This window comes from Zootoca vivipara, chromosome 3, assembly GCF_963506605.1.
Source record: "Zootoca vivipara chromosome 3, rZooViv1.1, whole genome shotgun sequence".
In the NCBI taxonomy this organism is placed as follows: Eukaryota; Metazoa; Chordata; class Lepidosauria; order Squamata; family Lacertidae; genus Zootoca; species Zootoca vivipara.
The window spans coordinates 90,412,168-90,434,382 of NC_083278.1; the positions used below are offsets into that span (position 1 = coordinate 90,412,168).

Below are 22,215 nucleotides of genomic sequence, written 5' to 3' on the forward strand. Positions count from 1 at the left end.
AGCTAGTATTGTCAAATTCATCAGGAAACCATAGGTTTTATATGGACAGCAATCCATTTTGTCACATAGGGAGCAGGATATAAATATATTTCTGTTATGATCACTCTGTGTTCATCTTTGTTATCCACCTTCAAAGGGAATGAGACAAAGCAACTGAAAACGTGCAGGAGGGAAGCAGTTTTTGCTCAGAATGAGGTGAAAATAAGTGACCTGATAGGTCTTAGCAATGATCTAGATGTTATGAGTGATGATTCTTTTTTTCCTTATTTTGGCTAGAATACAAAAGATGTCAGGGCCTGCTGCAGTCAGAGAAAGGAACCTTGCTGTGAAACTATAATGAAAGCCACATCCATCAGAGATGTTAGGAGCATTCAGTTTTATTTAATGGCACTTGGGAAGCAGACTCTGACCTACCTTTTCTTCTGTCAGCCAGCAAGAAATCCGATGTGTTTTCATGCAATATGTCTCCTACCCAGCTCCCAATCTAGTGGGATTATTCACCCTAGGTGAAATGCCAACAACTGTCACTGTTTTGTAGTACAGAAATTTCCAGGCTGGACCCTCACTGCCGCTGCTACCCCGTTCCTGTAATTTCCTGGGTCTGTGGGTGTGCAGAAGGTTGATTCTGGGTCTCTGGGTACCAATGAGGCTGGTTACATGCCTCCCAATATGGACTCAACTGCTCAGAAGTTCCCATATATCAAACCAGACCTGTTCCATCGAGCTCAATATTGTCCGCATTGACTGATGGCAGTTTCCCCAGGGTTTTGGACAGAGGGATTTACCAGCCCTACCTGGAGATCCTAGGGACTGAGCGTGGGCCCTTCTGTATGCAAAGTGTTCTGTTCTAATGGAGGCTGATTCATTGGGGCAAATGGGGCAATGCCCCTCCCCACCTCAATTTGCCTGCAGCCAACCCACACCTGCCTGCCTTTTTACCGTATATTCCGGCGTGTAAGATGACCCCCAGCTTTTCCAGTTAAGATATAGAGTTTGGGATATACTCGCCATATTAGAAATACGACCTGGCGTATAAGACGACCCCTGACTTTTGAGAAGATTTTCCTGGGTTAAAAAGTAGTCTTATATGCAGGAATATACAGTACTTAAAACCGGTCTAGGGGCTGGCACTGGGTGTCAGCTTCTTCTTCCTTAATCTGAGTTTTGCCATTACATAACTCAGTAGGGAGGAAGACGGGGAGAAAACCAGAATTAGTTGCCTGTGCTTTATTATAAATCTTTTTGTTTGAAGCCGCCCAGAGTGCCTGGGGAAACCCAGCCAGATGGGTGGGGTGCAAACAATAAATAATAATATTATTATTATCGTCATTGGCTCTTACTCCACCTGCTGTTGTCTCCCTGCCTTACACATCACCAGTCTCGATGGCCACCGGTGAGTATTCATCTGCTTTGTCCCTGAGCGATGACCTTTCCACAGATTAAGTGGTACAGCCAAAATGTTTCCCCTTCAGAATCAGGACCACTGACTCTTGTTTGCAGACTCTATCCCATGACGCAGCAGCAGCAGCTCTACCAAGATGGAACCATAGAAAACTTTGGTGAAGTTTTGAACGTGTCCAAACAGTTAGTTCTAACAGTTCTAACAGTTACATTCTCTCTTTCTCTCCCAGTGGCTGTGTTGCACATTGGTTTAAGACGGCATTTTGCAAGTCGTTTGAGAGTTCCACAGCTAGCACTTCTACAAATAAGCTCCTACAAATCAGTTGAAAGATATGAAGAAGGAAATCAATTTCTGGGCCTGGCAATACTTTTTAATGTAAGCAGATCATTTGGAAAAATAAACACATCTATTTGGAAACAATGAATTGCTATCATTCCCTCTGTTTCTGATGTTAAGATTGTGGGTGCCGTTGCTTAGGTAGCCAAAATGTCAGCAGCCTCACACAAGAAGGGCTGGCTAACTATAAGTAACTAAATGCAATGCACATGACCCATTTAAGGAGCCCCTATCATAAGACCCGAGTCTGAAATTACCTTACTTCCCCACAGCTTGGGAAAACCCCAAAGTTTGTAGTAGTAGAAAGAATCTTTTGGGGATAAACTCTAATCTCCCCCCCCCCAAACCCCACACATCTCAATGAGGATTGAGTATATGCAACACATCAGGTTGCAACTTTTGGACTGCAGGTCCCACTTGAAACAAAAGTATCATGATATTGTAGGATTCTCGAGCTTCAAAACAGTGATTTGATTCCAAATACATAGCATGGAAGGAAGTAAACAAATGTGAGTTCGGTCAGGCTCCTTCCTTTCTTTCTTTTACAAGCATTCAACAGCTTAGTGCACTGGGAGGTGTACTAAGCACAGGAGCTACGCTTATTTTCTGATGTCATATTTGCAACTCATATTTTAAACTTCATGATGGAGAAGTGGTCAGGAAATGGCTGGTGTTGCACCCCTTTGTTAATGTCAGAACAGCCAGAAACTTACATCTTGCAAGGCTCTTCTTTAAGGTTCATGCATTCCATACTTTTGTTTGTAGGTTCAGATATTACAACTGACCGCCTTTTTGAGACATGACTCTACATGTTTTCAAAAGGTGAAAAAATGCAGCATCTATAGCAAGCAGCTCTGAGACAGGCCATAGAGATGAAGGCAGAAAGCAAAATGGAGCAGGGAGAGATGAACTTGCAGTTCATGCAAGGCAGGAGATGGCTGGAGAAAAACTTTGCAGAAAAAACCCCATACATCCAGGAGTGATTGACAGACAATGGCCAGATGGTGGTCTGCTTCTTGGCACCAGTACCCTCAGAAGCAACAGAGTCTCCAAGACCAAGTTTTGGAGCTTTGAACAAACTATGGACAAGTGTGTTGTCTCCAGCTCCATACAGCAAAATCTGTTTTCTTCCCAGAGTGCCATCTAGCCTGTTAGTCCAGTAGAAGGACTGGGATGGACTAGCTTGACCTCATATTGGGGTCTTCTGCAATTCTGGCCAGAATCAAGGACTGGATCCATCCTATGCACCACATATGGATAGCTCCTTTTAGAACAGGAAATTAAAAGTTATATATGGAAGTGTTGCACTGTAGGAAGGATGCATGACTTGACTCTCCCAGCTTCACTTCTCCTTCTCGGCTGATTAAAAAATTGCTGCAAGTTCACATTGTTTGTTTCCTTCATTTGTTGGGGAATGAGGACATTGTCATGCCTCCTTTCATCATAAATATTTCAGGGCACTGTGCACATCAAATTTCCTTAACAACATAAAATGCAATAAAATACAATCAGCACAAAAGCATCCATCACAGGGAAATAATAAAACTGATACACCATTTGGATCAGATTCTCAAGCTTTTGTTTAGTTATTGGACTTTGGTTCAGCGTTATTGCTAGCCCATTAAACAGCCTGGTGTGCTCTGTTTTACTTACATATTCACAATCTTACATTCTCAATCATCCCTTTGCTTGTCACCGTCCCACCCCTTGTCACCGTCCATCTTAAAAATAAATACGACTGAAAAACCCAATCAGGATGCGGTGGATCTTCCTCAAAGGGACTGTGCACTCAGCTTGTTTGGTTTGTGGCTGTTGTATTTGGGTAGGGATGACGTAACGGGAAAGATGATAAAATGTGACAGCAAATCTGCAAGCAAATATGGGCTGGTGCAATCTAATCAAAAGAAACGAGGACTTGTTCAATGTGAATCTGATAATTAAATGCTGAGGAGGAGGTGCAAGAACAAGCATAGGCAGTTTAATCATACGTCAACATTGCTCACAGGTCAGGACAGTGCTCCTCCAGCACACCCGAGAGTGGCAAAGCTAGCTTAGGAGGCCAAGCTATGCAGCACAAACAACTGTGTCCTCCACAGTGGCGGAGGAACCCTCTCTGGCACCCGGGGCAGCACAGCCCGTATGGGATGCCGCACATGTGCAGTCTGTAAGGGCTGCCGCTCGCCCGCATCAGCTTGTACAGTCGCCATGCAAGCGGCATCCCGTACGGCTGCTGCGCACCCTTGGTCGCTCTACAGCTAGGGGGAGGCAGGGGACATCTTGTCACCGCTCCCAGAGTGGCACCCAGGGCGGCATGGTCCCTCCACCCCCTTCCTACGCCCCATGTCCTCCAACACCTTACCAACACCCCCAGCATCTGCCACACACACACACACACACACACGGTACACTGTAAACAGTGATATCAGAAGGAAATGAGACAGAATCTACCTGATTTGTGCTTCCCCAAACAATACGTGAACCAAAACATAGCCAACCTTCAAAAATTATTCTTCTCTAAATTTGCCATGCAGTTTTCCAACCAAATAATGCTTACAAAAATGCATATATCAGGGGGAAGTGTGCATAGAGGCATTATTGGTGAAAATAACATACAGAAATACACCGTGTTGCATATGAAAATATGGCTATTAGGCAAGATTGCATACAAATATTTGTAGAGACTAGGGTGATGTCTTCTCTTTCTAGGAACTCTTCTCATTGGGAGATTTTTGTGGGTTTGCTGAGAGTTTGGACCTTGGGTGAGAACCTAGAGGCTGAGAGGGAGAGTGTGCCAGAAGGGAAATGAATTGATATTGATTTTTATATATTAGTAATTTTGTTTTAATGTAACATATTTATATGCTGTGTATTTTTTTGTAATATTTTAGGTTGTTGCTTCTTTTTTGTACACTGCTTAGATATTTTTTTAAACATATTAAGAGGCATAGAAATTAAATAATCCACAATCAAGCCATCCAATCTGCAGCCTGAAGCTGACCGACTCAAGCTAATTGACCTTCAGGTTAGTCCCTGCCTGTCTGGTTTTGTGTGCCTTGGATAAACAGTTTTGCCTGATTAAGAGAGGATGCTGGCATACGGCTGAGTTGGATTTCATGATTGACTGGGTAATAATCGCACTGCCCCAAGCACCTTATCATTGTTACCTCCACAAAGCAGGTATACAGGGTTAATGGGACTAAGTGTCTGTTTTAGGCTGAGAAAACCGCAACGCCTTCACAACTCAAATCCAGGAACGTGTAATCAGCAGATGAGAGGAGCTCAATCAACTCCAAAGGGGCCTGCAATTCCCCCATCAAGCGCTGCTTACCCCAGGAGTCTAATGATCTCCTTCCAGCTTTGTACCAGCTCCAGGCATTTCCTTGCCTTCGCCCTCCCCCCAACTCTGTAGCATAGTGAGCCACCAGCAGACAGTTCCGCATTCTGTTTCTCCCTACACCTGCTGTTTGTAAAAGCTTATTCTCAGTCATGAAGGCACCTCGTAGCAGATCTGAGAAGAGCCAAACACATGCAAAATGGATGTTCCTATTCATTTTCTCTTCATCAGGCCAGATATCCTAATTGCATTGTTGCTTACACCCATCTCAGTAGCATCCTCTCCCCCACCTATTCCGGCAGAGCAGCATGTTGTACTCCATCATCCTTTATCATTGGAAGACAGGCCCTTCTGGAGGAAGCACGGCTCCTTTTGTTTGTGCTTTGAGCACAGAACTTAGGTAGCTTGTGTCAGACAGCCGCTGAAAAGCAAGGACTCTTCGTGGCATCTGCTTTCCCTTTCCTCTCGAGGCTGCGTCTGTGAGAAGCTGATTGAGGCTATCGTGTGTCTCTTCATCGCACTACAAACTGAACAAGTCGGTGCTCATCAATCCCTCTTCTCTTTATAGTATTAATAACTTGCTTCCCCAAATGCCCTGCAAGCCGCTTCAACACGACACCCAACAGAATGGGGCAAGCTTGGGTGAAGGAGCCAAGGATCTCTTAGGCCAGAGGTGGGGAACTTTAAGCCTGAGGGCCAAATGTGGTTGTAGAAACCTCTGCTGTTTGCATATCTGAAATGTGGCCTACTGCACAAACGTAAGAAGCGCATCCATTGCCCAACCCACTTTTGCCACCACTGGCATGTGGCTCCCAGAAGGTTGCCTTTGAGGGAATGCGGCCCCCAGGCTTTAAAAAGCACCCCACCTCTTGATATTTCTTCTAGGATTGGGGCAGGGAGCTAGCAGCCGGGGGATTCAGCCTGGCCCCCAAGGTCTTCCTACAGCCCATACTCCTCTCATTATTATGCCACTTTTGACAACTTAGCCAATACAAGATGGCCTCTGTTTTCTGTTGCTCCAGAGGGTAGGACTGAACCCTTTGGTTCAAATTACAAGACGGGATTTCGACTAAACCATTGTAGGAACTTCCTGGTGGTACAACCATTGATAGTAAAACCAAACTGCTTTGGAAGAGAGTGGACTCTCCTTCCCTAGAGGTTTGAAAGCAGAGGTTGGCTGGCCACCAGCCTGGGATGCTTATTTGCTTTTACGTATAGGCTACTGCTAGGACTGTATCACACAGATAGATTCCATTATACTGGTTTAGATTTAAGAAGCTCCAGTGTAGCAAATTGCTATTAAGTGAGTCCCCACATCAGAGGAGAGAGAGAGCAGCCCTTTGCGAACATCCCAGGGCTGGGGAGAGAGGGCTGGGCCAGGGACGCACACACCTCCCGTCCCTCACTCATAATAAATACCAGTAAGACATCCCACCAAAAATAAGCCACCCTGTGGTTTTTTGAGAAAAAAAAGTAATAAGACGGTGTCTTAAAAAAGGGGAAACACGGTATGTTTATCTGCCCTATGTACAATTCGGCTCGTGCTAGTATACTAAATTCCATAATCCAGCCTATGGCTGAAAAACCAGTTGACCTACAGCTTGCCTGGGTTCTTCAAGATGTGGATCCTTATATTACTCTACAGGTTGCTAAATTCCTAACAGCCGTCCTCTCGTACAAGAGACGGAATGGAATGTTAGCAGATTATTTATAGTTATAAGAATTTTCTATAATGACATCAGATATTGATTTTAGCGTAGTGCCTAAATTTTTAATCATAATCTTAAACTTTTCTTTTTGAATTGTTAATATTTGCCCTTGTGAGCTGTGAATTGTGTTATATTATTTGTGGCTTGTACGAGCCCGCTGTTTTATTTGATTTATTTTGTTGTGTTGTGTTTTATGATGGGCGTAAAGCTGAATAAACATCCTGACTAACATTAACTTCTCCCTTGATGACCTCAGTTGCTCTCCTTTGGTGGAAATGTTAGCTCTCTGTTGTTATTTCCTTAGTGGGATTTTAAGAGCCCTGGGTCTCCATGTTGCTGCATCACAAAGGAGTGAGTCAGAAGGCAGAACCAATGTGGCAGGCCTTCCTTTCAACCTTAAAGGTAAAGGTAAAGGGACCTTGAGGCGCTCATCTCATGTTATTGGCCGAGGGAGCCAGCGTACAGCTTCCAGGTCATGTAGCCAGCATGACAAAGTCACTTCTGGTGAACCAGAGCAGCATACGGAAACGCCGTTTACCTTCCCGCTGTAGCAGTACCTATTTATCTACTTGCACTTTGACGTGCTTTTGAAATGCTAGGATGGCAGGAGCTGGGACTGAGCAACGGGAGCTCACCCCGTCGCAGGGATTCGAACTGCCAACCTTCTGATCAGCAAGCCCTAGGCTCTGTGGTTTAACCCACAGCGCCACCTGCGTCCCTTTCAACCTTACTTCATTCAAAATAATGGACAGTAGTGGCTCACCAAGTATGTGAGATTTTGGCCTAATTTTCAAGGATACACAATAGCTAGGTATTCCTTTGAATTTCTATTTGATTCTTCTCTTCAGTATCTCTTTGCTAGCTTCTCATTGGTTCAGTTAAACATAATACAGGATTATCTGCTTGAGTGAGGTCTTCTGGCTGTTGTATGCCTCAGTAAAGGACATAATTATACATTGTCAGAAACTAAGGCATGATTCTGGGATTGCACAAATGTTGCACTGGCATTACAAGCAGAAAAACCAGTATGACTGTTTAGGATAAGGGATTATCCTAGGGATAAAAGAGTAGATGATGAGACACAAGGTTAACTGGTAAGGTCTTAAAACACACACACACACACCTTTAGATTCCACTGTTTTGGTTAATTATTATTATTTTAATTAATTATTATTCATTTTATAAAAACAAAAAATAACAAAGATAAAGAAAAACAAAAAAATATATAATTCTCACAGTTCACAATTTTTTCTGAACATTATTACATGACTTACCCCGGTCCCTACCAATTTAATTTCAATTCTAATCATCTTTGGCAATTTTCAAAATTTAATACCTCATTCAGAATTTAACCTTAAAACAATCTAAAATTCATCTACATCTTATTCATGCCAAAAGCCTATAACAACTTCCCTAAGGAATATATTAAATGTTGTTGTTGTTGTTTAGTCATTTAGTCGTGTCCGACTCTTCGTGACCCCATGGACCATAGCACGCCAGGCACTCCTGTCTTGCACTGCCTCCCGCAGTTTGGTCAAACTCATGTTCGTAGCTTCGAGAACACTGTCCAACCATCTTGTCCTCTGACGTCCCCTTCTCCTAGTGCCCTCAATCTTTCCCAACATCAGGGTCTTTTCCAAGGATTCTTCTCTTCTCATGAGGTGGCTCCAAAGTATTGGAGCCTCAGCTTCACGATCTGTCCTTCCAGGGAGCACTCAGGGCTGATTTCCTTAAGAATGGATAGGTTTGATCTTCTTGCAGTCCATGGGACTCTCAAGAGTCTCCTCCAGCACCATAATTCAAAAGCATCAATTCTTCGGCGATCAGCCTTCTTTATGGTCCAGCTCTCACTTCCATACATCACTACTGGGAAAACCATAGCTTTAACTATACGGACCTTTGTAGGCAAGGTGATGTCTCTGCTTTTTAAGATGCTGTCTAGGTTTGTCATTGCTTTTCTCCCAAGAAGCAGGCGTCTTTTAATTTCGTGACTGCTGTCACCATCTGCAGTGATCAAGGAGCCCAAGAAGGTGAAATCTCTCACTGCCTCCATTTCTTCCCCTTCTATTTGCCAGGAGGTGATGGGACCAGTAGCCATGATCTTGGTTTTTTTGATGTTGAGCTTCAGACCATATTTTGTGCTCTCCTCTTTCACCCTCATTAAAAGGTTCTTTAATTCCTCCTCGCTTTCTGCCATCAAGGTTGTGTCATCTGCATATCTGAGGTTGTTGATATTTCTTCCGGCAATCTTAATTCCGGCTTGGGATTCATCTAGTCCAGCCTTTCGCATGATGAATTCTGCATATAAGTTAAATAAGCAGGGAGACAATATACAACCTTGTCGTACTCCTTTCCCAATTTTGAACCACTCAGTTGTTCCATATCCAGTTCTAACTGTAGCTTCTTGTCCCACATAGAGATTTCTTAGGAGAAATTAAATTTCTTCCAATCTTCTTCCACCGTCTCTTCTTCCTGGTCACAGAGTCTCCCAGTCAGTTTGGCAAGTTCCATAAAGTCCATCATCTTCATTTGCCATTTGTCCATGGTTGGTATCTCTTGAGTCTTCCAATTCTTGGCTAATAATAATCTCACAACAGAAAAAAATGTAACAACTTTTTTGGGAATTTGTTCCCCCACTATTCCAAGTAAAAAGGCTTCTGGTTTTTTAAATAAAAGTGTCTTTCAACACCCTTTTCAACTAATTATAAATCTTTTCCCAGAAGTCTTTTACTTTGGGGCACGTCCACCACATGTAGTAAAAGGTTCCTTCCCTTTCTTTACATTTCCAACACTTATTATCTGCTGTATGATGCATTTTTGCTAATTTTACAGGTTTTAAGTACCATCTGTACATCATTTTCATCAAGTTTTCTCTCAGTGTGGCACAAGCCGTAAACTTTTTTCCACATTCTCTCCCAATCCTCTAACATAATATTGTTTTGGTTCATTATTGTGTAGTCCATATGTCAGCAGTTCTCTTAAACTGCTAATCTGATTTTTCAATGTGTATGTAGCCCTGTCCAAAAATTCACCCACTGAGGAATCAGGTTAGCAGTTTGAGAGCACTCCTGAATAGCTGTAGCCCGGAGTATTCTTCCTCATCTTAGGCTACCCTTTCCTGGAGAAAGCGAACCTGGCCACTATCACTCATACCTTAGATACACCCAGAGTGAATTACTGTGATTCTTTCTTCATGGGCCTCCATTTCAAATGTTTTGAAAATGCTTGAAAATTCAGCTGGGGCAAAATGAAGCTATGAGAGTTCTAACCAGATTAAGTCTTTTAGATCACTTGACCACTGCTGCACCAACTTAGTTGGTTTATGTTCGTTTCTAAGCCCATATCAAAGTGTTGGTTATTACCTTCAAAGCCTTAAATTAGCCACCTCCAACCTGGTGTCTTCCTGATGTTTTGGAGTTCAACTTTGGTAAACAAGTCCCCGTCCCTTGTGTAGAGGAAGCTGCAGCCCATCGTGGCTTCCTGTAGTAGGTTTCTGTAGTGCACATTGGGTGGATAATGCTTCTACACTGTGGCACACAAATGGGTATCTGTTCTGTGTTTGATGTATACCTGCTAAATCTGTAATGTGTGAAACATCTCTGCCCCATCTTGATTTCCTTTGAAATTGCAAAATAAAAAAAATCCTTCAGTAGCACCTTAAAGACCAACTAAGATTTTATTTTGGTATGAGCTTTCGTGTGCATGCACACTTCTTCAGATACACTGGAAACAGAAGTGTCAGACCCTTATATATATACAGAGGGTGGTGGGTGGGAATGGGTGATGGGCTGATGGGAGTGGTAAACCTGTGGATGGCTGTTAACGGCTGCTGATGACTGCAATTAGTCCTGGGGGGGGGGGGGAAGCAAGGGCTGAGGCGCTAAAGAAAGCTTGATCATGCATAATGAGATAAGAATCCGATGTCTCTATTCATCTCAGGTGGCTCCATGGTTTTAAGCTTGGTAATGAGTTCCAATTCAGCAACTTCTCTTTCCAGTCTGTTCCTGAAATTTCTCTGTAATAAAACCGCTGCTTTGAGATCTTGTATAGGATGTCCTGGGAGATTGAAGTGTTCTCCTACTGGTTTCTCTGTCTTATGGTTCGTGATGTCAGATTTATGTCCATTTATCCTTTGGCGTAGGGTTTGGCCTGTTTGTCCAATATAGAGAGCTGAAGGGCACTGTTGGCATTTGATGGCATACACAATGTTAGAAGATGAGCAATTGAATAGTCCTGAGATGGTATGTTGGATGTTGTTGGGGCCAATAATGATGTTGTCCGGGTGTATGAAATTGCAGTTATGACACAACAACTAGAGGGCAGATCAGCCAGAGAGAGACCTCTCTTTCCACTCTGCTTGCTTTACTTATTCCGTTTTCAAGAATTAATTCCTTATCTGCAGCAATTGGAGAGAATAGGGTGGTACATTGGCAACAGAGCTGTTCGTGGGGGATTAAAGATATGGCAACAAGCTGTGCACAGTGTTGCTCACAGCACATTCCCTTTTGGTTATTATTTAATTACACATAATACTTGCATTCTACTTCTTTGCAGCTCTTAATTTTCAAGGGAGCCAAGCAAGAGTGATTAGAATTAAAGCTTGGGGATTATTCAGGCGAGAGTGTTATGCTGTGCTTTTATTTACCGTAGTTTTACATAATTGTGCACCAGCCCTGAAGCCACTCGTTGAATTTTTACACATGCCCTCACTAGAGGGCAGTGATAACAATTCGGTTCAACCAAGTGGACCAGCTGTTACGCTGTATGTCTTGTAGGGTGAATACAAACACAGGGCCTTCAAATATTGCACTGTTCATGAGGTGACACATTTTGGCTGCTCAGAGAGAATCAAAGTGTCAATGCAAATGGAGGAGATTGATGGGGAAATATCTGTTTTAGAAGGAACTGGACTAAAGTAGATTAAGCCAAGAAAGGGAGATGAAAAGCGAAGAACTTGAGGAAATTATAAAGTACCAGCTTTCACTTTAATTTGTAAACACCATCCATCAAAGTATCTTTGAGCAGGTGTCCCAGGGAGATGTGCCCAAGAAACAGAACATGGACACACCATTTAAATTAATAGCGTGAATTCAGGAAGCCTGAATATTTAATTAAGCAGTTGCTTTCCTAAAATGCAGTTTTCAAAAACAGCTGGTTTCCTTGCACATTAACTCCTGCCTTCCTTGCTGAATTGTTAGAATTCAGCTGAAATTCTAGCTATGCTTATGCCAAAAAAAATGTCCCAGGTAACTGGGAATAGGTATATTGGGATATGCATGCATGATAACTCACCTTTGGGATAAACAAAGTAAAACAACAACAACAACAGCATTTTAGTTTGCTTTCTTCATTTTTCATCAGTGGCACCAGTGCTATTTTTCTACAAAAAAGGTGGCGAAACTCACCCCGAACACCCCCGAACAGCGTGGTGTAGTGGTTAAGAGTGGTAGACTCATAATCTGGTGAACCGGGTTTGGGTCTCCGCTCCTCCACATGCAGCTGCTGGGTGACCTTGGGCTAGTCATACTTCTTTGAAGTCTCTCAGCCCCACTCACCTCACAGAGTGTTTGTTGTAGGGAGAGGAAGGGAAAGGAGAATGTTAGCTGCTTTGAGACTTCTTTGGGTAGTGATAAAGCGAGAAATCAAATCCAAACTCCTCCTCCTCCTCCTCCTCCTCTTCTGGCAATGACGCCCACCTGAGAGGTGCCAGAACTGAGGTCCAGTGACTTCCTGATGAAAAAATGCCCTGAGTAGAACTAATTTTATTTGTAGCTTGCTTCGGAGCACAACAGAAGCCCAAACAGAGAGGTTTAGCCCTTGCCACTTGCACCTCATTCAGGCACAGCTTAACCCTCATATACTTGTTTGTACATTTTGCTTATTTTTATTTGTATATTCTTAGTAAATTTTCTGTTTTGTTTACACTACTTAGAGATTTTTGGATCAACTGGGTTATACACCTTCTCCAATAAAATAAAATAAATGCCTGTCACTCTGAATTCCAGATGTGCCGGCTGTAACAGTTTTTATTCAACTCCTTACTGCCCTAGACACCCAGGTGCATCTTGCATTGGAGTAAAACACTCAGTTCAAGCCAATTTTAAAATGCATTTCTTTGCATGTTAACACAAAAGCTAATTTTGCCCCGCTAGATTCAATAGGTGATATCCAACACTGGTCATACTCAGACCTCCTGCATCCCTAGGCACATGTGCTTGGTAAAACCCACACCCTCATTTATCATAGTGGTAATTGCTCTTGTGTACAACACAGAGAGGACTATGCTGGCATTCAGTTAGTATGGGCTATTATTTAAATCCATAGCAGCAGTAGCTATTGGCACCCTGGACATTCCAAAATAAACACAAACTGTAGGGGGAAAACAGCTGTGAAGATGAAGACATTCCTGTGTGTCATAACCAAGATTCTTGTCTGGATTAACTACATAAGACTGATGTGTAGGTGGGTTCCCACAAGGCAAGACACAGTGATAACAGCAAGAACCTTTATTGAACTGGACAACAGGGGCAAAGCAACTGGTTATATACATTTCTGAAGGCCTAGGCCACTCCCACTCCCAACGCGATTGGCTGTTTAAACTTCCAAGCTGTGAATCATGACTCAGAGTTTAAGGGCCAATGGCAGAGGCCCCAAACCTGAAATGTTCTGTGATTGGATATCATGTATTGAATCAGAACACAGGGGCTCAGAATCCTTAGTCCAGACTCAAGCTCAGGCAAACAGACCACTGAATACATAACAAAGACCTTGCTGGATCAGGCCAAATGCCCATCTAGTCCAGCATCCTCTTCTCACAGAGGCTAAGCAGATGCCTATGGGAAATCCACAAGCAGGACAACATTCTCCTCACTTGGGACCCCAAGCAACTGGTACTCAGAGACATGCTGCCTTTGAAACTTGAGGTAAACTAGCCATTAATGGCTAGCAGCCAGTGCAATGGACCTGTCCTCTGGCCAGCAGCATTGCTACCATATACTGGGACAGTGTGGGGCAGGGACAGGAAAGTGCTGCCACAACAGCAGAGTCAATCTGATACTCTTGCCAGTATGCCCACACTGCCCCAACCTCTTTGCTACCCTGCCTCAATACCAAACCATTCCGGTGAATGGCACCAACAGTGCTGCCAGGAGGCCAGCTCTGTGGCGCCCCCACCCCCTGCTCTGCTGGCCACTCTTTGATGTCTAGCTGCCAGGCTTCAGGAAATCTGACCCCGCTTCCTCACGGCTGGCATTCAGAAATGGGAAAACAAGACGTTCTTACCATGGTCTTTTATTAAATATTCACACGGAGAGACGCATGATGCCGTCTCTCTTAGATAATGGCATTGCTCCGAGTAAAGTTGCACCTCCTCCGTCTCTCCTACTCTACGTCATCCCTGTGCTGGCTGATCTGAGCTTTCTGCCCCTGAGCTTTCTGTTCTACTACTCTCAATGCACGCCTGGTCCTGGGAGAGGGGGTGGTGGTGGTCGGGAATGCTTTCTAAAGACACTGAGTCTGTTGGTTGTCTCTCCCCTGGTGCTGCTTCTTCCTGCTGCTGCTCCTCTCAATATCTATCGGCTTCTCCCCTCTGCAGCCTCTGAACTATGACCTTCTGCAAACCACTGTTGCAAATCTATACTGTCCTCCTCTTCTCGGGAAGGTTCAGGATGGGGGGGGGCAGCTCCTACCATTCCTCTTCGGTCCAGTCCCCGACACTAGTAGCCATTCGTAGAGCTATCCTCAATGAATTTATCCAATCCCCTTTTAAAGTGATTCTAGTTGGTGACCATTGCTACATCGAAGGCAGCAATCCTCTACACACATTCCGGGAAGCAAGCTCCATTTTACAGAGGAGCATGAGAACCTAAGAGTGGATCAGTCCAATGGATCAGTCCAATGTCCCATCTAGTCCAGCATCCCGGTCTCACAGCAGCTAACCAGATGCCTGTGGGAAGCCTGCAAGCCGGGCATGAGTGAATCCTGCCCACCTGGGATTCTCAGCAATTGGGATTCAGAAGCATGATGTCCATAGCTGCCAAGTTTTTGCTTTTCTCGCGAGGAAGCCTATTCAGCATAAGGGAAAATCCCTGTAAAAAAGGGATAACTTGGCAGCTATGATGATGTCTCTGACAGTGGCAGCAGTACACAGCCATCATGGTTGTAGCCATTGATTGCTTTGTCCTTCATGATTTTGCCTAATCCTCTTTTAAAGCAACCCGTCACTGCCTTCTGTGGGAGTGAGTTCCATACTTGAATGATAGGCAGCATGAGGAAGCGCTTTCTTTTACCTTCCCCAAATGTTCCAACAGCAATTATACTAAATAAACTGCACCGATCTTTTCTTCTGAATATACCTTACATGGCATAGGATCGGGTTTCTTGTTTAGTTAAACGCCGACAAACCATTTCTTAACAAAAGTTTCTGAAGGAATACACAAGACAATTACAAGAAAACAAAATCTATGGTAGAAATGAATGTATGCAGAGCAATTCAAAAACATGCCTTTAGAAAACATCAAATTACACCAATTCAGTATATTTTACAATATACTGAATTGGTGTAATTTATATTTTCAAGGCATGCTTTTAAATTGCTCTGTATTTCTACCGTAGATTTTGTTTTCTGGTATTTTACAGCCGAGTCTTTCTTCAGGGAAGGCCCACTTGAAAATATAAGTTTTCAGTAGCATCCTAAAAGCAAGAATGATAGGCACCATTTTTAATCAGAAGATGACTCCAGAGAGCTGGTTCTACTGACTATAAAGGCATAGGATTGGGGTTTAGCAGTGCGATCCTATATGTGCATACTGGGAAGTTAGTACCATCGTAAGTGCCAGTTAAGTGAGGATAGGCCTTGAATTACTAATCCTATTAATGAAGGCTATTTTATTTTTCAAGAAGAGCTGCATCTTGGCTATATACCTTTTCAGGATTCATAGGTCTGGTCCAAACTCACATGCATTCCCGCTGCTTCGAGTCCAACTGATGCTGCCAAGAATAGATTGTGAGGTTGGAAAGCAATTCTCAGTTGAGTGCATGTCTTGCATTCTTGGATATCTGCTGCATCAAAGTGCAAAATGAGAAGTGGTAACTGATGGTGGGGGGAGGGGGAGGGAATGAAGGAGATGGCAGACAAGATTGTATTGTAGTATGGCTTCAGCATCTACTCCCTAAATGTTCTATTAATTGATTTCCTTAATTATACCACAATGCCCTTGCTAATTACAAGGAAAATCACTCTAGTCTATTAAAAGGTCTTTATCTATGATATGTATTACCACATACCTTTTAGTAGTAGATATATTGCTGGCTCTATCCTAATACCATTCACACTGTGGTTTTTCAAAATTCTATCTGTAAAGATATGTGGATGGAAAACTTGATTCAAGCAGTGTTGCTATCAATAGTAACAGTGTCACTAGATACCTCCCTCCATATGCCTAGAACTGGCCCAAGCCACCCCAAGCTAAAGTCCAGTCCGATATTATATATACTTCCATGAACTTTCCTAGGCAAGAGGCTACTGAGTGGATAGTTCATCCCAGGGTGATTCCTCACAGCAAATCCCAACTTTCGCCCACGTGTTTATAGAATGCACAATGCATTGCCCTTAGGCATGTCCTGTTGGGTTACCCTGGAATAAATTTTGATGTTTCAAAGTTTCCTCTGTCTGATCACTTGTTTTTCATAAGCACATTGTTTCAGTCAAGCTCCCTTTCAAAATGGCTGACTCCATGATTCTGCCTTAGCATCCATCATAGTGTAGCTGCTGCCCATTCAGAGATGCCTAGATGCTCTAATCCAATGCTTCTTTTCTGGGAGTACTTAAGGGTACGCAGTACCGGGATCTTTTTTTTCCTAGAAGAAAAGCACTGGTCCCATTTGAGTTTTTGATTTCCTGGTATTCTTTGGCATTCATCTGTGTACTGCATGGTTAGCTAATCAGCAATTTGAAATTGTGCATATTTAAATGAATGAACATATCAAGTGAGGAACACCCTGGGGCAGTTGGAGAGGAGGCCATTCATTTTTCCGTTTTGCAAATTTCAAGCCACTTAAATTCATCCCTGCTTAATATCAAGGTAAGGTAATGGAATTGCCATGCAGCACTGGGTGCTACTTACTGTGGCAAGCAGAACTAATTTTCTTGAATCCCAATGTATTCAATGCAGCTCAGTTACAGCTCAGTTAATATTAAATCATTCAGATCTTGCTGTCTGGAGAAAAAAAGCCTAATTGGTATTGAGAAGAGTAAATCTAGAATGAAAGATACAGAGGCTCTTAGAACTGAGAACTGAAATGTACAAACCATAGTTTAGAATTTCTAGTCTACTTCCATTTTCATCTTCTTGGAACTCTAGCTGTTAGAGACACAGCAACAGCCCTATGTTTATAATAATAACTATAATAGTAGTAGTAATTTCTCGCAATACAGATATGATGCCAAATCAGTCACCACGAACTGGTTTGCAGGCCCGGTTCAAAGCTGTTGTTTGTGATTCCAGTTTGGTGACCAATCATGAAACATGGCCTGGCAATACAGGCATCACACTGAACCATACGTAAGATTCCTTAATCATTGTTTGGTGTGAAACTATGGTCTTTTAGCTGGTTTAGATATCACAGTAAACCATAGTTAATCATGACAAACATGAACCACGTTGAACCTCGAGCTCAAGGAGTTTTCCCCTCTCCAACTGCTTTGTTGAAACAATACAGCTTCATAGTCCACGGTCTGAAGCTGGCATGTTCCAGTAAATCATGTTGTTGTTGTTTAGTCGTTAAGTCCTGTCCGACTCTTCGTGACCCAGAGCATGCCAGGCACTTCTGTCTTCCACTGCCTCCCGCAGTTTGGTCAGACTCATGTTCGTAGCTTCGAGAACACTGTCCAACCATCTCGTCCTCTGTCGTCCCCTTCTCCTTGTGCCCTCAATCTTTCCCAACATCAGGGTCTTTTCCAGGGAGTCTTCTCTTCTCATGAGGTGGCCAAAGTATTGGAGCCTCAGCTTCACGATCTGTCCTTCCAGTGAGCACTCAGGGCTGATTTCCTTCAGAATGGATAGGTTTGATCTTCTTGCAGTCCATGGGACTCTCAAGAGTCTCCTCCAGCACCATAGTCCAAAAGCATCAATTCTTCGGCGATCAGCCTTCTTTATGGTCCAGCTCTCACTTCCATACGTCACTACTGGGAAAACCATTGCTTTAACTATACAGACCTTTGTAGGCAAGGTGATGTCTCTGCTTTTTAAGATGCTGTCTAGGTTTGTCATAAATCATAGTTAGGTTTAATCCCAATTTAGTGCCATACATAAAGCAAGACCACTTAACTATGGTTTACTGGAACGCCAACCTCAAACCATAGGCTATGAAGTTGACTCATTTCAACAAACCATAGTTAAGATAAATTACAATTTGACTGGTTTCAGGCATAATTCTAAACTGCAGTTAGTTAAAAACAGAAGCCAAAGCTTCCAATCATCTTATTGTGGCTGTGCCAGAAAGTCTGTGTGTGGCAGTAAGTGGGGGAGCACATGAACTCAAGGCTCATTCACACAATAAGAAACCGATATCATTACATCAGAGTGAAGTTTGTTACTTGCATTGGGCAGCTTTCTGCAAAGGAAAGGGAGAATATAGAACAAAATTCACAGTCACCCAGTGAAATTTCCAGCCCCCTCCCCTGCATAGTATCATATCAATATTAACAAGGCTCTCATTTGTCTCTTTTCTGATTATTCAAACATCTCGACTATCTCCAAGCCGTTTGTATAAAGGATATTGCACTAGAGTATCATTACAGATTACACACCTGTTGCTGTCTAAAATCTCCTCTGGCATCGAAAAAAAATAAAAAAATAAAAAATAAAAAATCCTTCTAGTAGCACCTTAGAGACCAACTAAGTTTGTCATTGGTATGAGCTTTCGTGTGCATGCACACTTCTCATACCAATGACAAACTTAGTTGGTCTCTAAGGTGCTACTGGAAGGATTTTTTTTATTTTGTTTCGACTACAGCAGACCAACACGGCTACCTACCTGTAACTACTCCTCTGGCATGACATTCTCTGCAGTAATATTTAATTGTTGGGGAAATGGTCTAAATTTGAAGAACTAATGCCAAGTCCTGATGTATGCTTGCATACAGTTGGGATCGCTAAAATATATTTTCTGCTATCATCAAGGGACCAATCCAAGCCAATGTAGCAAGCACACTTTCTTAATCTAGTGCCCTCCAGACGTTGCTGGACTACATCTCCCATCAGCCCCAGGCAGCATGGCCGGTGGTCGGGGATGATGGGAGTTATAGTCCAACAGCACCACATTACAGCAAAAGAGCTATACCTGAGTCACATAGCTAAGTGACTAGGAGGGAGCTCAGTGCTACTGAAGCTTAACTGGCTGAGTTGTTAACATGTTATTTGTATAGTTACACATATATTCCACCCCTCCTTGAAGGAACACAGGGTGGACACACAATTCTCTTCATCTTCTTTAGTCCTCACAATGACCCTGTGAGGTAGGCTGAGGAAGACTGATTGGCCCAGGTTAATCCACTGAGTTTCATAACTGAGATGGGATTTAAACCCTAGCCTTACTGGTCTTAGTCTGGCTCAGTAGCCATTGTACCACACTGGTTTTTAATGTTAGGTAGTTTGTTGTGTCTCTGCTAATAAATGCATTTAGTAGTCCTCTTATCTCCACCATTGCTGCCTGATCTAATGGAAAGACCGTAGCGCCCCCCCCCAAAAGGTGGAAGTATATAAGTCTTCCGAACTGAAATGGATTTCCAGGCAAAGCTTGAGAGCAGGAAAGGACGCTAGCAATGTGATGATATGGCTCACATCATTTCTGCCTCTTCAAATGGTGAAGAGTCTTTCTCGAAGGCTTTTCTTCTGACGTGCCTTAAGAGAGTCTGGCTCAGCAAGGTTCCTTTTATGCAAGTGCAAAGCCTCCTGATGATAATGATGCCTAAAGCCTTTGGCTTGTTCAAACATTACCAGAGTAATTTTTCTTCTCCTAGAGAGAAATGCCTTAAAACTTCTGAGGTGAATAGATAGATAGATGACCGTGAGAGAGAGAGAGAGAGAGAATGAGTGCACTGTGTTTAACAAAAAGGTCCTCTGGGATTTCATTGTATGCTGCAGCCTTAGTGGACGGAAATGTGGGTTCAAGCCAGGCTTGAGGGAGCACTCAGCAAAAGTACCAGCTAGTGCCCTCGGTCCTTGGAACGAGGTAGCTCAGTTGAACCAAACTCATGGAACTAGTTCAGAAATCCTAGGACTACACCTGGAATTTGTTCCTGTAACTGCCCTTCCCACAGCTTCAAAATCTGCTCCAGAGGGTGGGATGGGAGAAATGCAGGTCACCAAAAAGGAATGGGAACTCCCATTGTATAAACTGTTGTCTGTTGCATGAATGGAACTGCAGCATTAGCCACCATAGCTGCCAAGTTATCCCTTTTTTAAAGGGATTTTCCCTTATGCTGAATAGGCTTCCTCGCGAGAAAAGGGAAAACTTGGCAGCTATGTTAGCCACAACCCACTGTGGCTCACCTGTTGCATTACAGTGTTTTTTAAAAAACAATATTATAGTGATGTCCTCCCATTTTTCAGATGTGACTTCTTTATTTTTACCAGTTCTTTTAAAACAGAAATTGCAGTGAAAGCTTTCCCAGTGCGGACTCACAAGCACTACTGTGCCTGTAATTAGGAGCTAATGTCTCTAATTTCTTCCTCCTCATAAAGATCCCTCAGCTGGTCAACTTCTAGTTCTAGTTTTTCTTTTCTTTTGAATTTGTGAAATAATGCTAACTGGGTAAATAAAAAGGCGGCAATTAAAACTGTCACACATCCTTCCCCCTGTAGGGTATAGAAGCAAAATCTAATTGCCTTCTCGTGAGAGTCAGAGGAGGCTTTGTTGAATGGGACTTACTTCTAAGTAAACTTTATAGAGGCATCGTTCTTACCGTGGCTTTGAGCACTGCTGGATATTACAGCAATGAAACTAACTCTACAGCCACTCGGCTGCATACCACATGGAACCACTCCCCCCTCACCTTTGCAGTCCCAGGAAATTGTAGGAAAACAAATGTGTCGCCATGCCAAAGGACTCTGTTGGAAGTTTTCTTGGCTTGCATGGAGTTGTGTCCTCAGTAAAATTACCCTGGAACCCGTTCAAATGATGTTAAAAAAGCCAACAGGCCTCTCCTCTCAGTTTCACAGAGGACACTGTTACTTCATACATAAAACAGCTTCCTCCTTGAAGGGAGTGAGCAACTATTGCAAGGTGGGGGGTCTCCAAGGTAGGAACCCCATTTCCCCATCACCTCTACAAAATGTTACTTGACTGGGTAATCGGTGGATAACTTCCCCCTTATTGACAACAATACCATGAGGACAAAGCTTTTAAAAATGTCTCGCCCTTGAATAAACACCCACCCAATTTCTGGATTTAATTTAGCTTCCTGAAATTCATCTTCTTTTCTGAGCCCTTTATATTTTGCTCTCACACTGTTGAATTACTAGTAACCCCCCCTTCCTCTCCCCATACCCTTTTCTAATGATGACAAGCTAAAGAGCTCTTCTCCAAGACACTTTGGGTCTTGGTGAATGTTAATGTTAACTGGCTTACGCGGCTGGACCGGGGGATAGGACTGTATCGAACTGTATTAAATAGTGGCTGCTGAAATTAAAACCCGATTAATACTGTACACAGCTGGAAATGAGTGACTATGCCTTGACCTTTGATTACCAGGAGGATTCACCTCTCCACCTGCCATTGTACGTGCTTGAAATCATGTAAGCCAAAGAGCTGGGTGTGGAGTTTGTGTGGAGACCATTAATATGCATACATACATGCATGCGCATGGCATACACAGGCTTGCAATGTAACTACAGCCCTCTTCTGCATCACACCCTCAGGCAGCATAAAATTAATGGACCTGTCATCTAGTGAGATAACACAACACTGATCATTTACAATTCTACTATATAAGCCATTCTGGAAATTTAATTATACAGCCTTCTAGTAAGATTAGCTCTGGTGGATTCTCTTTAACTCAGATTATCATGTCATGGTGGAGCATATTTCATCAGGAGATCTTTTATATAGCTCCCCCCCCATTTTTGTCCTACCTATTGTCTGTACGTTCTAGGTGGCATACAGGAAAGTCACTCTGATCAAAACACTTCAATTAATAATAATTGCCAATTATTAAAACAATGGCTAAGACTTTTCAGCTAACTTAAAGTATGCTTGTCAGAATAATTTCTAATAACTTATAATCATCTGTTTTATATAATAATAATAATAATAATAATTTTATTTATACCCCGCCCTCCCCAGTCAAAACCGGGCTCAGCGCAGCTAACACCAATAAAATTACAATAAGACATAAAAGAAAAGAAAACAATTAATTAACATACAGATTAAAA

The 22,215-nt window shown here is 42.9% G+C and overlaps 1 protein-coding gene across 1 annotated transcript in view; it reads left to right on the forward strand.

Annotated features, from left to right (window-relative positions):
• LOC118083207 (calpain-8) overlaps positions 1 to 1,794 on the forward strand; it is a 41,628-nt gene extending 39,834 nt beyond the window's left edge. The window contains exon 21 of the mRNA XM_035111417.2: positions 1,632 to 1,794. Within this exon, the coding sequence (XP_034967308.2) occupies positions 1,632 to 1,655 (24 nt within the window). The 3' untranslated portion in view covers positions 1,656 to 1,794. The remainder of the gene's footprint in view (positions 1 to 1,631) is intronic.
• Positions 1,795 to 22,215: the final 20,421 nt, after the last annotated feature.